The following is a 14,901-nucleotide window of genomic DNA, read 5'->3' as shown; positions in this document are numbered from 1 at the left end:
TAAGGTGTACAGCCAGGGAGTGTCGAATGAAAGGGGGACCTGGCCTTAAGGAACATCAGTTCATGTCTCACGTTTTAAAAAGTCATTCCACTTCTCTTCATATATCAAACACCAGCCATGGATCAGTGACCTTCAGCCTAAAATCCTGAAGTTCTTTGTGTTTCCCAGTCTGAGTGACAGGGCCTCCATCTTCCTATTGTCTCATCCTGCTTCTACCCCTTCAGGAGGCCATTATAAATTACCATTCCTAAGTGCTTTTCCTAAAGAGAGAAACTAGTGGGAGCTCCAGGGATGTAGGCATGTCCATTAGTCTTTCCCTGTCTCTAGGAAGCTTGTGGAATGAGTACCTTTTTGTCCAAAAGTCTCTGGGTCCATGTTGAGATCATTCACTAAACTGGGCCAAGGCCCAGTCTCATAATAACCTTGGGGTTTTCTGGGTTGCTTATGACTTTCCTGGACTCAGAAGAGTCTTTGTCCTCTGGTGCCTTCTCACGTCCTGACCCTTTCTTTAGCAAGGCTCTACCTCCTATCTGACTGGCCAGTCCTTCTCTTGGGCTCTGGATATGCAGTACTTCCCAGATCTGGAATCCACCCCCTCCCCTCCAGGGTGAATGGTGGGTATCTGTACTGGTTTGGTGGCTGTCAACATTCCAATAAATTTTTTAGTACCCCAAGCGCACAATGCTAAGACTGTGGGGTTTGGGACAGGGATCCTGACTGGAGAGAGAGCTGCAGGCCTCTTGAGGAGCGGAATTGTTTGTGAGTCTATGGGAAGCCTTCATTTACTACGATGAGCCCAGGCTCTGTCTGGAAAAGTCTGGGGTCAACTGAGACCACAGGACCACTTCCTGGTTGAGACAATGACCTCTCCTCCTGCCAAACCACAGCCAGTTGGCTGGCCTTCAGAGGCTTCATCTCCAGCTGACTGTTTTATTGAGGCCACAATGCCCTTGGAGATGGGATGATTTGGAGCCAATTCCAATTCAAGGAGCCTAGCTTTCAGTCTCCAAGCCACAGTGTGGCTTCTTTCTGTTGCTTAGACTTATGACTGGGTGGACATCTTGACAGACTCTGGAGAGGAGGGAAGAAGACAAGTCATTGTCATAGAACCCTATATTTTGGGGGAAATTCGAGGGACTACAGCTCAGAAGATTCCCTTGAAAGCTCACTGTAGCAATCCTCAGGAGAACTTGACTCTCAAAAACAGCATGGCAATGTGGGGACAAGACAGGACTGTGGGGATGTTGTCTTGCTCCTTTGCTCATTCAGTGTTGAATACACTGCTGGGTGCTAGTCACTTGCACAGGCAACCAAAATACTAAGGTGACCAAGAGCTCTTCTAGGAACAGATACGGCCACAGACTATGGAAATATAAGGTGATGAGTGCTAGAGCAGAAGTACCCCAGGAACTGTAGCCCACTAGTGGGCGGAGTCTTCATTGGAGGTGGCTGGGTTACGAATGATGGGGACAGTTCATTTCAAAGAGAAACAGTAGAGCACAGAAATACAAAATATCAATGATGGCAGCTGCCTTTAAAAAAAAAGTTATTTTGCAGGCTGGGGTTGTGGCTCAGTGGTAGAGCACTTGCCCAACATGTGTGAGGCACTGGGTTCGATTTTCAGCACTCATATAAATAAATAAATAAAGGTCCATAAACATCTAAAAATTTTTTTTAAAAAAGTTATTTTGAAGTTGGTAATACAGACTCTGGTTCCACCACTTACTGCAATCAAAATGGAGATGATACCTACCTGATAAGAAAATGGTATTATTAGTCACATATTACATTCCAGGTCCTACATGTACATAATTTCTAATCCTAACAGTGACTCTGAAAGTATGTTTCTCCATTTTGCAGATGAGGAAGTAACACTGGGGTTGCTTTTGCCCCTATGGATTAAAGGCTGGTAGGGATTTGGCCTTCCTACTATTCCAGGAACAGTAAATGCAGGCAGAAATGAGGACATGAGATAAGGACATCTTTTTGACACGTCCTTCCTCATTGGTTGGGATATATCTTGGGAGACTTGCCAGATATCAAATTTGGATCTTGATAGAAAATATGGCTGTTTACCTAAAGACCATTTAAAAACTCCTTCATGAATATATTCCCCATAGGGCATATTAAATTCCAAAGAGGAATGGTATTAAATTCCTCTTCAGAATTTAAGATTGGAACTCCTACAACTCAACAATAAAAAGGAAAACAAAGCCAGGCCTGGTGGGCTGATCCCAGTCACTCAGGATGCTGAGGCAGGAGGATCACAAGTTTGAGGCCAGACTCTGCTACTTAGTGAGACCCTTTCCCAAAATATAAAAGAAGTCTGGAAATGAGGCTCTGTGGCAGTGCCCCTGCGATCAATGTCCAGTGCCCCTCATAGACACAAATACCAGAAGGCAGGCCAGTAAAAAAAAAAAAAAAAGAAAAAAGAAAAAAAGAAGAAAAATGGATTGGGCACAAAAGATTTTTAAAAGAGTCTTTCACAACAGACGCTACCTGAACGGTAATAAGCACATGTATAGATACCCAGCATCCTTGTTACCAGGGAAATGCAAATTAAAACCACAATATACTACATGTATATCCAAGTAGATGAAATTAAAAGATCCCCCAAATTAAAAACATGAAATGTTGACCAGGATGTGGAACAACCAGAACTCTCACATTATTGTTGGTGGGAGAATAAAAGGATACATTTTGGAGAAAGATCTGAGTTTCTTTTTTTCCCCTTTTATTTTCTCCCTGCTTCATTTTTTTCCCTACTAACCCGCATCCCCATCCCTTTTTTATATTTTATTTAGAGACAGGGTCTCACTGAGTTGCTTATGGCCTCTCTAAATTCCAGAGGCTGGTTTTGAACTCGTGATCTCCTGCCTTGGCCTCCTGAGCTACTGAGATTACATGGTGTGGGCCATTGTGCCTGATAGCCCTTTTCATTTTTTATTTTGAGACAGGGTCTCACAAAGTTGCCCAGGCTAACCTTGAATTCGCAATCTTCCTATCCAGCATCCTAAGTGGCTGGGATTTCAGGCATGTGCCACCAAGCCAAACCCAACAGTTTCTTATAAAATTAAACATACTCCTTTTTTTTTTTTTTTTTTTTTTTAATGGTACCAGAGATTGAGTCCAGGGGCATTTAACCACTGAGCCACATCCCCAGCCCTATTTTGTATTTTATTTGGAGACAGAGTCTCACTGAGTTGCTTAGGGCCTTGCTAAGTTGCTGAGGCTGGCTTTGAACTCACAATCCTTCTGCCTCAGCCTCCCAAACTGCTGGGATTACAGGTGTGCCTTGCTCATACTCCTCCTCTTTGACCCACACTTCCACTCGTAAATATTTGCCCAAGTGATGTGATAAACACATCTACCAAGCAACTTGTATACATAATAGCCTGGTTCCTAATATCCCCAAACTTCAAAGAACTCAGATGCTTATCAACAGAATAGATAAATTATGGCTTATTCATACAATGTAATACTGCACAGCAATTAAAAGTAAAATCTGCTGATACAAGAACATGGATGAGTCTCAAAAATATTCGCCCCATAAAAAAGCTTTACCCCCAAAATATATGTGATAATTTCATTTATATTCAGTTCTAGAATATATTACTATGGGGAGAAAATCACAACATTGTTTACCTCTGGATTGTAGAGTAGGGATTGTATGGGAATAGGAATTAGCCAACTTTCTGGGGTTTGGATAGGAGTTAGGATTACACAGGTACATATATTTGTCAAAACTCAGTGTGGGGGCTGGGAGTATATACTCAGTTGGTAGAGTGCTTGCCTTGCACGCACAGGGCCCTGGGTTCAATCCCTAGCACCACCAAAACAAACAAACTCAATGTGCACTTCAGACATGCACATCTCACTGTATGTGAGCTTTTTTGTTTTGTTTGGGTTCTAGGGATTGAACCCAGGAGCACTTATTACATTCCAGATCCTGCATGTACATAATTTCTAACCCTAGCAATGACTCTGAAAGTAGGTCTCTCTATTTTGCAGATGAGGAAACATCTACATCCCCATTTTTATTTTTTTATTTATTTGAGACAGGGTTTCCAGGGCCTGGCCAAATTGCTGAGTCTGGCTCCCAATTTGCCATCCTCCTGCTTCCAATGTCACTGGGATTGCAGACATGATTCCCTCAAACCCAGACACACACACACCATCCACCCCTGCTGCCCACTGCCACCCACCGCCACTGGCCCTGTAGGTGAGCTTTACATCAAAAGAAAAATGTACATGGCTGGCTGGGGATATAGCTCAGTGGTCTAGGGCTTCCTGCTAGCTGGAAGCTCTGACTTCAACCCCCATTCGTGTATGTGTGTGTGTGTGTGTGTGTGTGTGTGTGTGTTTCGGGGTGGTGAGAAAGAAAAATGTGAATACTGAACTCATTAATGATATGCATTCTGAACTATTTAGATAGAAATATACTAATGTCTGGTTATTTTAAAACGCATTAAAACCAGATGGATTAATGGATTCTAGAAGGTTATGTGATCAAGTACAAGAATGGTAAAACGTTAATAGTGTCGTCTAGGTGAGGGGGAAACAGGTGCTCATTCTTTCAATTTTGCTATAGGTTAGAAATTTTTCATACCAAATAACCAGTTAGTTATTTGGGTATTTTGCAGCAAAACTGTCCTCCGAGGAGGTAGGTTTGGATCAAGCAAGTCCAGACAATCTGAAGCCGAGGGCAGCCCAACCCCAGCAGCGTGACCTAGCAAAAATAATGGACCTTTTCCACTGTTTCCTTAACTATCAAGCGGCAAGGCCGCGCTCCGTATTATTAAGCACTTTCTGGTGGGTGGAAACACCTCGAAGTGGACGGGTCCTCAAGCCAGCCCCTAGCCCCGTCACCTGCCCATCCCCTCCCGCGTCCTCTCGGTCCCGGACACCCCTCGGCTCAGGAGGAAATCACTTTGGCTCTCGGGGCGGTCGCTTTGGCAACCGTACCCCAGCTTCCGGGACTGAACCGGAAGTCACTTCTCACACGCTCTTCTTATTGGTCGCCGGCCTTTCGTGGGAGCGGGCGCCGCTGGGAGGCGGAAGCGGCCCCGGGCATGGCGGCCGCCGAGCCGCTGGGTTTGCTGGTGCTGCTGCTCCTGGGGCCTGGCGGTTGGGGCCTTGCAGAGCCCCCACGCGACAGCCTGCGGGAGGAGCTGGTCATCACCCCGCTGCCCTCCGGGGATGTAGCCGCTATGTTCCAGTTCCGCACACGCTGGGATTCGGAGCTGCAGCGGGAAGGAGGTGAGAGGGTGAGGTCTGGCCGGAGAAAGGTTTCTGTGGCGCCTGCTCTGTTGGGAAGGGGGGCTCATCCCTCGGTGGAGTTCTGGACCCTGGGTGTGGGCCCTCTGCATGGACCACACAGGTAAGGCTCTCCATTAGGCGAGGGGCTCACCACTCACCTGCTTTCTCTCCCCCAGTGTCTCATTACCGGCTCTTTCCCAAAGCCCTGGGGCAGCTGATCTCCAAGTATTCTCTGCGGGAGCTGCATCTGTCATTCACGCAAGGCTTTTGGAGAACCCGCTACTGGGGGCCACCGTACCTGCAGGCCCCATCAGGTGCAGAGCTCTGGGTCTGGTTCCAAGACACTGTCACTGAGTGAGTGTCTACTTTGCGTCCTATTGCATACCATGGAATGTGGCAGGGAAAGATGTTTCATTCTGCCACTGCTTGGGCATAACAGTTCCAGTGGACTGCGACTCATGGGACTGGAGCTGGCTTTGGAAGTAACAAATGGGATTACCTTTGAGTGGCCTGCTTTACTTTGCTGAATAAACTTACTTCCCCTAATTCTTTCAGACTTGAGGTAGCACATACATTTCCTTACAGAGGCAATAAATGACTGGTGCTTTTTGGATGTAAGTCTGTAGAAACCTGGCAAACTGATTACCTTTTTAAAAGGTGTTCATACTTTCATATTCATATTCAAGTACCATCAAAATAATAAGGCCAAACAAAACATGTTTGTGGGCTAGAATTGACCTTCAGGATGCTAGATCTCTGTGTTAGAGGAATTGCTGTTTGGTGGGGTTGGGGGGGCACAGGCATATCCAATGACTGCTGTGGCAGTTCTGTTAAGAGTACAGCCTTTTTTGGTTGCAGAGATTGCATGCTATGCATGGGCCACACAGATAAGTAAATTGGTAAAGGTATAAAAACATTGATAGAGCCAGGCACTGTGGCACATGCCTGTAATCTCAGTTTCACTGAAGGCTGAGGCAGGAGGATTGCAAGTTCAGATTCAGCCTCAGCAACTTTGAGAGGCCCTAAGCAACTTAGTGAGACCCTTTGTTCTGAAAACAAAACAAAACACCCAAACAAACAAACAAGGGCTGGTGATGTGGCTCAGTAGTTAAGCACCCTTGGGAGCTTGCAGGCAGGAACACTTTGAATTTTCCTTGGTACTCCCCCCCAAAAAATTGGTAGAAGCATAGGAATGAGAATTATAAAATGAGTGTGGCAGACCTAAGAGCTTGTGTGACAATCTGAAAAGGACAGCCATCACTTATCACCTATGATTTGTTGCCATGTAGCAATAGAGGCTTAATGTGGTCAGACTCATTAAGCAAGAGATACCAGAATTTAATGTGAAAACTGACATTTAAATATCAAAAAGTAATTTAAAATTTTTAATAATGCTATGTGGGTGAGTGTTGTGCACTTTCAATAAAGCACGGTTAAGGAGAGTTTGAATAAAGCTTTCAGGCTTCAAGGATTGGAGTAATGGAAAAGTACTGAACAAAGGATTATCAAAAACTTCAGTTGGTAGAATGCTTGCCTCAAATGCACAGGCCCCAGCACCACAAAACAACAAAACTCCACTACAGCACCAAAGCAATCTTAGACAAGGAGCAAGCAGTGATAGCTCCCCACCCCCCACCCCACACACAATTGGCCAAAGTTTTTGCTCTTGCCTTGACTCTAGCTCCCTTGCCTTTACTTTCTGTCTGCTCTGTTGTCACTGTCTACCCTCGGTGATAATTGCCTATGATATTGAGCTGAAGTTCAGAATTCTAGCGCTTATTGAATGTTATGCTTTTTATTTTTTATCTAGAGAATAAATCTCTTAATATTTCTATAAGAAAAGATACCCAATTTAATAGGAATAGTTGTTTTCCCCTAGTTCAAGGAGATTTTTGGATATCAGACTTCCCACCTGAGGAGAGGACCAGGACTTCCCTTCCTGCCCCTAGTATTCACAGGGCAGACTCTTGCTTTGCCTGGCTGAGCACACTCGGGGAGGCTCAGTGAGCTGATGTCTGCTCTGAAGTAACAGAACACTCTGCATGGTACTGTGAAAGTGCAAAGGTGACCCTCACTAGTTCTTGTCAAATTACACACTGCCTCGTTGAGGGGAAGAGGTACTTAGGACACGATACTACTGATAACCAGGCCGTCTCCCAGAGTGGACCTCGGATGCTCAGAACTACAGCAGCACAGAGGAGGCCATGCTTCAGGAAGGCGGGAAAGGCTTCCTGGATGAGGGGCCAGGACGCCGAACCTGAAAGATGGGCAGAGGAGAGTGAGGAGGGCAGTCCTAGGCAGGAATCCACCTGAGCAGAGATCCGTGGCGATGAGGGCTGTCCAGAGGAGAGAGGACGAAGAGGCTGAGCACAGTGAGGCCAGGAAGTGGCTGAGCCGGGCAGGGATGTTGCTCTGACTCTGTCGTCTGGCCTGTCTAATGATTGAGAATCCAGCCTCCTTTACCAAGGGTTTGGCGGCTTGCTGCAGGCTCTGGGTAAGGGAGCCAAGACAGTCCTGTGACAGTGATTGGGTTTGTGTCTCCATCCAGTGTGGATAAGTCCTGGAAGGAGCTCAGTAATGTCCTCTCAGGAATCTTCTGCGCCTCTCTCAACTTCATCGACTCCACCAACACAGTCACCCCCACAGCCTCCTTCAAACCCCTGGGGCTGGCCAATGGTGAGATAGTCCCTGCAGTCCTCCTTCCTGGAACCTCTGCCCAACCTTCTCCTCCTTTCCCCTCAGTTTCTTCCCTCCTCAGCCTGGGCTTGATCTAAAATCCCTCCAATGTGCAGGCCTCCAGAAACTCTGCTCTCTCTGTCCCTACTTTGCTTCCCGCTGTCCCAGGGGTCAGTGAGACTGTTTGGATGGTGGTGCTAGAGAGGGGTGTAGAGAGCAGGGGTGGTCTCCCCGGTCTCTGGAGTGGGCCCTGAGGGGCAGGGCCCCAGGCCTCCCTGACAGTATCTATTTCCCTCAGATACTGACCACTACTTTCTGCGATATGCTGTGCTGCCGCGGGAGGTGGTCTGCACTGAGAACCTCACCCCATGGAAGAAGCTCTTGCCCTGTAGTTCCAAGGTGAGGCCGGAGTGGTCTTAGTGTGGGTGGGAGTCCCAGAGAGGGGACAGAATTGGCAGTGCCTGTTTGCAGCCTGGTAGCCAGGGGGCATTTAAGAGAACTGGTGCCCCATGCCAGGTGCTCCATGCAGGTCTCTGACCTTTCATCTCTTCTTGCCTTGTCTAGGCAGGCCTCTCTGTGCTGCTGAAGGCTGACCGCTTGTTCCACACCAGCTACCACTCCCAGGCAGTGCACATCCGCCCTGTCTGCAGAGTAAGTCAGTGGAGGAAGAGGGTGACCACCATATGGGGGCTCTGAGAGAAGGTGTAGGTACAGATGTGGCCCATTGTCTGGCTCTGGCTGAATGAGAAGTAAGTGGCAGATATGATAATTATGTGGAGCACTGTCCATGCACCAAGGAAACTGCGTGGTTGCCAGGCGAGTACTCAGTAAATCTTTACCAGGGAGCATGTGGTTAGGAACAGAGCTGTGTGAGTCCAGCTGCTAGTCCCGTGCCTTGCCAGCTGGCATGACCTTGAGTGGGTCATTCTGTTTCCCTGAGCCTCGTTCTCTTCTCTCTATGTGAGAATGGTAGGAGAATCAGCTCCTGGGCTGCTGTGACAGTTCATCAAAGTGATGCACAGAAAGCTGTCAGGGTCTGGCTCAGGGTCAAGTGCTCAGTAGTGAATGGGAGCAGATCGATAGATGTGAATATGCATGCACAGATGAGGGTTGTGTCCGATTCAGAGTCCTTGAGGCTGTGTGGTTGGATGAGAGTGAGGCCCCTCACTGCTGCCATCTGGCCCCTGTGGTAGAATGCCCGCTGTACCAGCATCTCCTGGGAGCTGAGGCAGACCCTTACAGTTGTATTTGACGCCTTCATCACAGGGCAGGGGAAAAAAGGTAAGCTGCCCTGGCAACTTGCCTCCACCTGCCCACCCCTTCCTACCCTGCCTTATCTGTGTGGCCACCCTTACTAGGCCCTGCTCAGCCCTGCTTTCTGATCCTCAGACTGGTCCCTCTTCCGGATGTTCTCCCGAACCCTCACAGAGCCCTGCCCCCTGGCTTCAGAGAGCCGAGTCTATGTGGATGTCACCAGCTACAACCAGGTATCGAGGTCTCCAGCTATACCCCGTCTCCCCAGGGCCAGCCTGCCCCTCTGCTTGCTTCTCAGCCCTTTGTGGCTTTTGTATTCCCAGGACAATGAGACACTGGAGGTGAACCCACCCCCCACCACCACATACCAAGATGTTATCCTTGGCACCCGGAAGACCTATGCTGTCTATGACTTGCTTGACACAACCATGATCAATAACTCCCGCAACCTCAACCTTCAGCTCAAGTGGAAGAGACCCCCAGAGAATGGTGAGTGGGCACGTGAGCAGGCCACCGGGGCCCCCAAAGGCTAGAGGGATTCTTTCTCCTAGAGAAACACTCACTGTCCTGTCTCTGCTAGAAGATCTTAGGGCAGGCAGGGGGCAAAGAAGGGAGGACAAGAGGTGGAGGGTAGACATGATCAAAGCATGACATACATGTTGGAAGTGCTGCAGCAGAACCCCTCAATCTGTACCATTAATGACTTTATAATCATTTTTAGAAGTCATAGGGTTGCTGGGCATTGTGGCACCGTCCTATAATCCCAGCAATCCAAGAGGCTGAGACAGGATTGCAAGTTTGAAACTAGCTTCAGCAACTTAGTGAGACCCTTTCTCAAAAATAAAAAGGACTGGGATGTGGCTCAGTGATCCAGGGCCTGTGGGTTCAATCCCTAGTACCCCAAACAAAAACAGAATCCCATTAAGACCAGCTCTCTGGGGTCATGTGTTCCTGTTCTGACTGTAGCTCTTCCAAGCTGTGTGACTTTGGGCAGTTCCTAACCCTGTATTCAACTGCAAAACAGGGACAGTAGTCCCTGGTGGATTGGATGTGATAATGTGAAATGTGGCGTTCATTCATGTATTCATAGGTATTTTTGAATTTGTGCCCTGTGCCCAGATATAGAATGGTAAAAAAGAGGACGCTGCATTCAAGAAACAATATGCATGGGACAAGGGAGGCATCAGTCCCTTCGGACCCTCTGCAGTATTACCCAGGGAACCAGCAGGATGTCCTGAGCGCACCTGGTTTGGGTTGGAAGGGGGCACAATGTTGGGTGCATAAGCACTTTGTAGATAATAGTAATCCGGTTGTCATTTCTTGGGGACCCAGGCAAGAGGGGTGATTCCAGAGCCCAGGTTTTCTAGTTCTAATGGCAGAACTTTTCCCCATCTGCTCCCTGGCTTAGCCCTGACCTTGTCTTTAGGAGCTAACGGGTGCTCCTTTTCTCTGCAGAAGCCCCACCAGTGCCCTTCCTCCACGCCCAGCGCTACGTGAGCGGCTATGGGCTGCAGAAGGGGGAGCTGAGCACGCTGCTCTACAACAACCACCCCTACCGGGCCTTCCCGGTGCTGCTGCTGGACACTGTGCCCTGGTACCTACGGCTGTATGTGCACACCCTCACCATCACCTCCAAGGGCAAGGAGAACAAACCAAGTGAGGAGCTGAGTCCCAGCCAGACCCCCCAGCTCATTGTCTCTCCAGGACCCCCAGACTCTCATTTTTCAGGGTGGTTCCTGAAATACCTCTGAAGGCCTGCACAGGCATGAAGAGTTAGGAATCATTTGGAAAATGGAGCAGAAAGCCTCAGTGTGTCCTATTTGGAAGTTGCTTGTAAAGCAATGTAATGAAAACACCAGCACTGGTGATTCTTGATAGCAGCACAGTCTGAGGGCAGCAGCTTCCTGATCTTTTTCACTGACTTTCTCTTCCTGGAGCCTTGGGCACATCCTTGTGTTCCACGATGACTCACAGCCTCATTAAGACAAGAAAGAGTTGGCAAGAGAAATAGGTCTTGGAAGCCAAGAAGGTGGCAGAGCTCAGGGAGATGGCCTTCAGCTCTTGGGAGGGTAAAGAGGTGCAGATTTAAAATTTAGTTTTTCCTTTCTGAGGAGATGTTGATGTGTGCTGAGTGCTTTCTGTCTAGTGTCCAGGTCGGGCTCCAATGCCCTTGTTTTTCCTTCATGTTGGGGGAGACTGATTTAGGAACAGGCTGTATCGTGTCCCCGTGAAAAACTAAAAATCTTTAAATAGCTCTGTTGCTTCCCATAATTTCAAACCTGTTTTTGCTTATTTTCAGCATCATTATTTGTGCCATCTTCACAATATCAATTTCAAACATCCTCCCCAGATATTTTGTTTGGGGTTTTGCCTTTTACTTAGAGAACTTCAAACACGTGCTGCTAGTGTGACAAACTCCCCTCTGCCCATCACCCAGCTTCAGTGGTCCCCAGCTGCCTGGCTTTTTTATTCATCTTTCTCCTCTTTTTAATCTTTTTTTAAAAAATATCTTTATTTCGTTTATTTGTTTTTATGTGGTACTAAGGATCGAATCTAGTGCCTCACTCTGACACTGAGCCATAACTCAGCCCTCTTTTTTTTTTGTAATAAGTTGGTTTGGTTATTTTTTTGCTGACACTTGTTAAACAAATCTTAGGTGTTGTGTCAACTCACCTTTAAGTACTTCAGAAAAAGGACTTTCAAAATCCATGACCGTATCATTATCACTCCTGCTTTCTCCCCTCTGGTCTTAAACATGACCTTGTAAAATTGTTCATTTGAATTGGGATCTAAACAAGGTTCTTGCATCACATTTGCTTGATGGGTCTCCTAAATGTCTCATTCTTTTTAAAATAAACTTTATTTTTTAGAGAGTTTTAGGTTTAGAAAAAAATCTGGCAGAAAGTGCAAAGTTCCCCTCCTCCTCTCCCTCCCGATTTCCCTTCTTATTCCCGTCTTGTGTTTGGTGTGGCACACTTAAGTCTCTCTAATCTAAGCAGTTTGCTTGGCTCCCTCTTTTGCCCCCCCAGAGCTGTGTGTGTGTTGGAGGAATGAGGTCATTTGTGGTGCAGAATGTTCTACGTTCTGGATTTGTCCTTGTGCTGGGGTTCAATATGTCCCTCCGTCCCCTACATTTCTTGTGCATTGGTGATTAGATTTAGAAACTTGATTAGATTTTTGTCCCATATTTTTGACAAGAATCCCCAGGTGTTCCTGTGAATTTCCTTGCATCAGCATTAGGTGTCTGCACCCCAGTTTTAGGGATGTGGAGAGTGGGTAGCAGCCTGCAGCCTCCTGACCCATCCAGGACTGCTTCCTGGGAATGTGCTCTCCCTCTCTGAGACCTTGCTTCCTTTCCTACCTGCCTGGCTTCCGTGATCCAAAGCCCACCTCTTAGGCATCCAGATTGTGGCCCTCAGGCAAATGGTAGGAACAGGTGTGGGTAGGAGTCTGACCCAGGAGTGAGGGATGGTGGACCTTGGTCTGTCTCAGGTTACATCCACTATGAGCCTGCCCAGGACCGGCTGCAGCCCCACCTCCTGGAGATGCTGATCCAGCTCCCGGCCAACTCAGTCACCAAGGTCTCCATCCAGTTTGAGCGGGCACTGCTCAAGTGGACTGAGTACACCCCGGACCCCAACCACGGCTTCTATGTCAGGTGAGATCCATCCCCACAGGCTGTCCCCCACCTTCCTGATCTGCCCTATGCCACTTACCCCTTTGTCAGGGAACCAGTGAGGAACATGAGCCATGTCTCTGCTTCTCTGCAGCCCATCTGTCCTCAGCGCCCTTGTGCCCAGCATGGTGGCAGCCAAACCAGTGGATTGGGAAGGGAGCCCCCTCTTCAACACCCTGTAAGTGACGAGGCCCTTCTGATGCACTGCCCTCAGCTGCCTGCTGGGCATTGTGCAGGTTCCTGCGGGGCAGGTTGGTGCAGATGTTACCTCTTCCAAAGTAACGTGTAGGTTCCACCCAATGCTAGTGAAAGTTCCAGCAGTCCCTGGTTCTTGTAAAGACTTTATAAAATAGTCCTGAAGTGCTTCTAGAAGAGAAAGTAGGTGACAGTGGCAGTGCTTCAGCCCTCATTTCCTCCCTGACTCTCTTGAGTGGCTGTCTAACGGAGCACCTCCCAGCTGTTTCAGAGCACATCAGGGAAACAACAGCGAAGAAATCAGCCTTGTTCCTCTCCTCCCTGTGCCATAGTCAGAGCGGAGGCTGTTCTGGAAGGGATAGATGGAGGGGTTTGGAGAGCAGCCCGTTGGGTTATTTAGGAACTTCTTTAAGGAGCATCATTTAGGCCGAGGCTGGGCTCAGAGAGGCAGCCGCGCACTGGCAGGCCCAGGCCCTTTCCTCCTGGGCAGCACCTGGTGGCTCTCCTTTGATGAGGCTTAGGTGTTGGCTGTCCTGTAAGGTGCCTTCTGTTGAAAGATTTTGAGGCTCAGCAATTTAGCGAGACCCTGTCTCAAAATAAAAGATTTTTTTAAAAAGGGGCTGGGGATGTGGTTCAGGGGTTAAGCACTGCTGAGTTCAATCCCTGGTATTAAAAAAAAAAAAGATTTCACGGCTGAGAACCTTGGTGCACTGGCCACCAAGGCTGCGAATGACCTTGGGGGGAAGCACCCCATCCTGCTTCAGCACTCCTGCCCTGCCCAGGTTCCCAGTCTCCGATGACTCCAGCTACTTCATACGCCTCTACACGGAGCCGCTGCTGGTGAGCCTGCCGACGCCCGACTTCAGCATGCCCTACAACGTGATCTGCCTCACGTGCACCGTGGTGGCCGTGTGCTACGGCTCCTTCTACAACCTCCTCACCAGAACCTTCCACATCGAGGAGCCCCGCACTGGCGGCCTGGCTAAGCGCCTGGCCAACCTCATCCGCCGTGCCCGCGGGGTCCCCCCACTCTGAGACGTCCCTCAGCAACTGCAGCTGCCGTTTGTCTCTGGGATGGGTGGTGACCCCAGGGTTCTTCCCATCACTTGCTCTCCTCAGAGTTGGCTTTTGAACCAAACTGCCCCAGACCAGGCCAGGGTCTAGAGCTGTGCTGTCCAGTATAATAGCCATGAGCCAAATGTGGCATTAAAATCCAAATTAAACTAAAAATGTGTTCACTCAGCTGTGGTAGCCCCACTTCAAGTGCTCAGTAGCCAAAAGGGTTAGTGCCACTGCATTGGACGGTACAGAACAGTGTTGCTGTCATTGCAGAAAGTTTGGTTAGGGCACCAGGCGTGGTGGCATGTACCTGTGATCCCAGTGACTTGGGAGACTGAGGCAGAATTGCACATTTGAGGCCATCTGTGCAATTTAGCAAGACCCTGTTTCACAGTACAAAATAAAAAGGACTGGGAATGTGGCTCAGTGGTAGCATGCCCCTGGGCTCAGTCCCCAGTACTGCGTGCGCACACACAGTTCTGTTGGTGCGGTACTGGCTTGGGTAGTGGAGTGTGCTGGAGAGTTTGATCTCTGTGTGGTGGTGGGATCTACTGACTGTGGAATAAAGATAGCTACTCTTCTGGTTCTTTGACTCCTCTCCTTAAGGCCCGGGATGCGTTAGGGACTAGGGCTTGTATGCTGGGTGACCCAACAGGACCTCCTACCTCCCCCACCCCACTGTCACCAGAATGCCGCTGTCTCCTCATCTGCTCCTGTTTCTTGCCTGTCTCTCTGATGTGATTCCCAGAACTCCCCGGGCTTGGCTGTTGGTATTTCTATAA

General features: G+C 48.5%; 1 protein-coding gene across 1 annotated transcript; it reads left to right on the top strand.

Moving 5' to 3' along the window:
* The first annotated feature begins 5,046 nt into the window (after positions 1-5,046).
* Positions 5,047-14,699, top strand: Pigt (phosphatidylinositol glycan anchor biosynthesis class T). The gene is made up of 12 exons (XM_026408312.2): positions 5,047-5,259; positions 5,436-5,613; positions 7,808-7,935; positions 8,234-8,334; positions 8,500-8,586; positions 9,129-9,216; positions 9,325-9,422; positions 9,513-9,678; positions 10,645-10,845; positions 12,682-12,847; positions 12,960-13,043; positions 13,843-14,699. The coding sequence occupies exons 1-12, from the start codon at positions 5,073-5,075 to the stop codon at positions 14,093-14,095; spliced, it is 1,737 nt and encodes a 578-aa protein (XP_026264097.1). The 5' UTR covers positions 5,047-5,072; the 3' UTR covers positions 14,096-14,699.
* Positions 14,700-14,901: the final 202 nt, after the last annotated feature.

Source organism: Urocitellus parryii, chromosome 6 (genome assembly GCF_045843805.1).
Source record: "Urocitellus parryii isolate mUroPar1 chromosome 6, mUroPar1.hap1, whole genome shotgun sequence".
Taxonomy (NCBI): Eukaryota; Metazoa; Chordata; class Mammalia; order Rodentia; family Sciuridae; genus Urocitellus; species Urocitellus parryii.
This window is presented reverse-complemented; position numbering and strand designations above follow the sequence as displayed.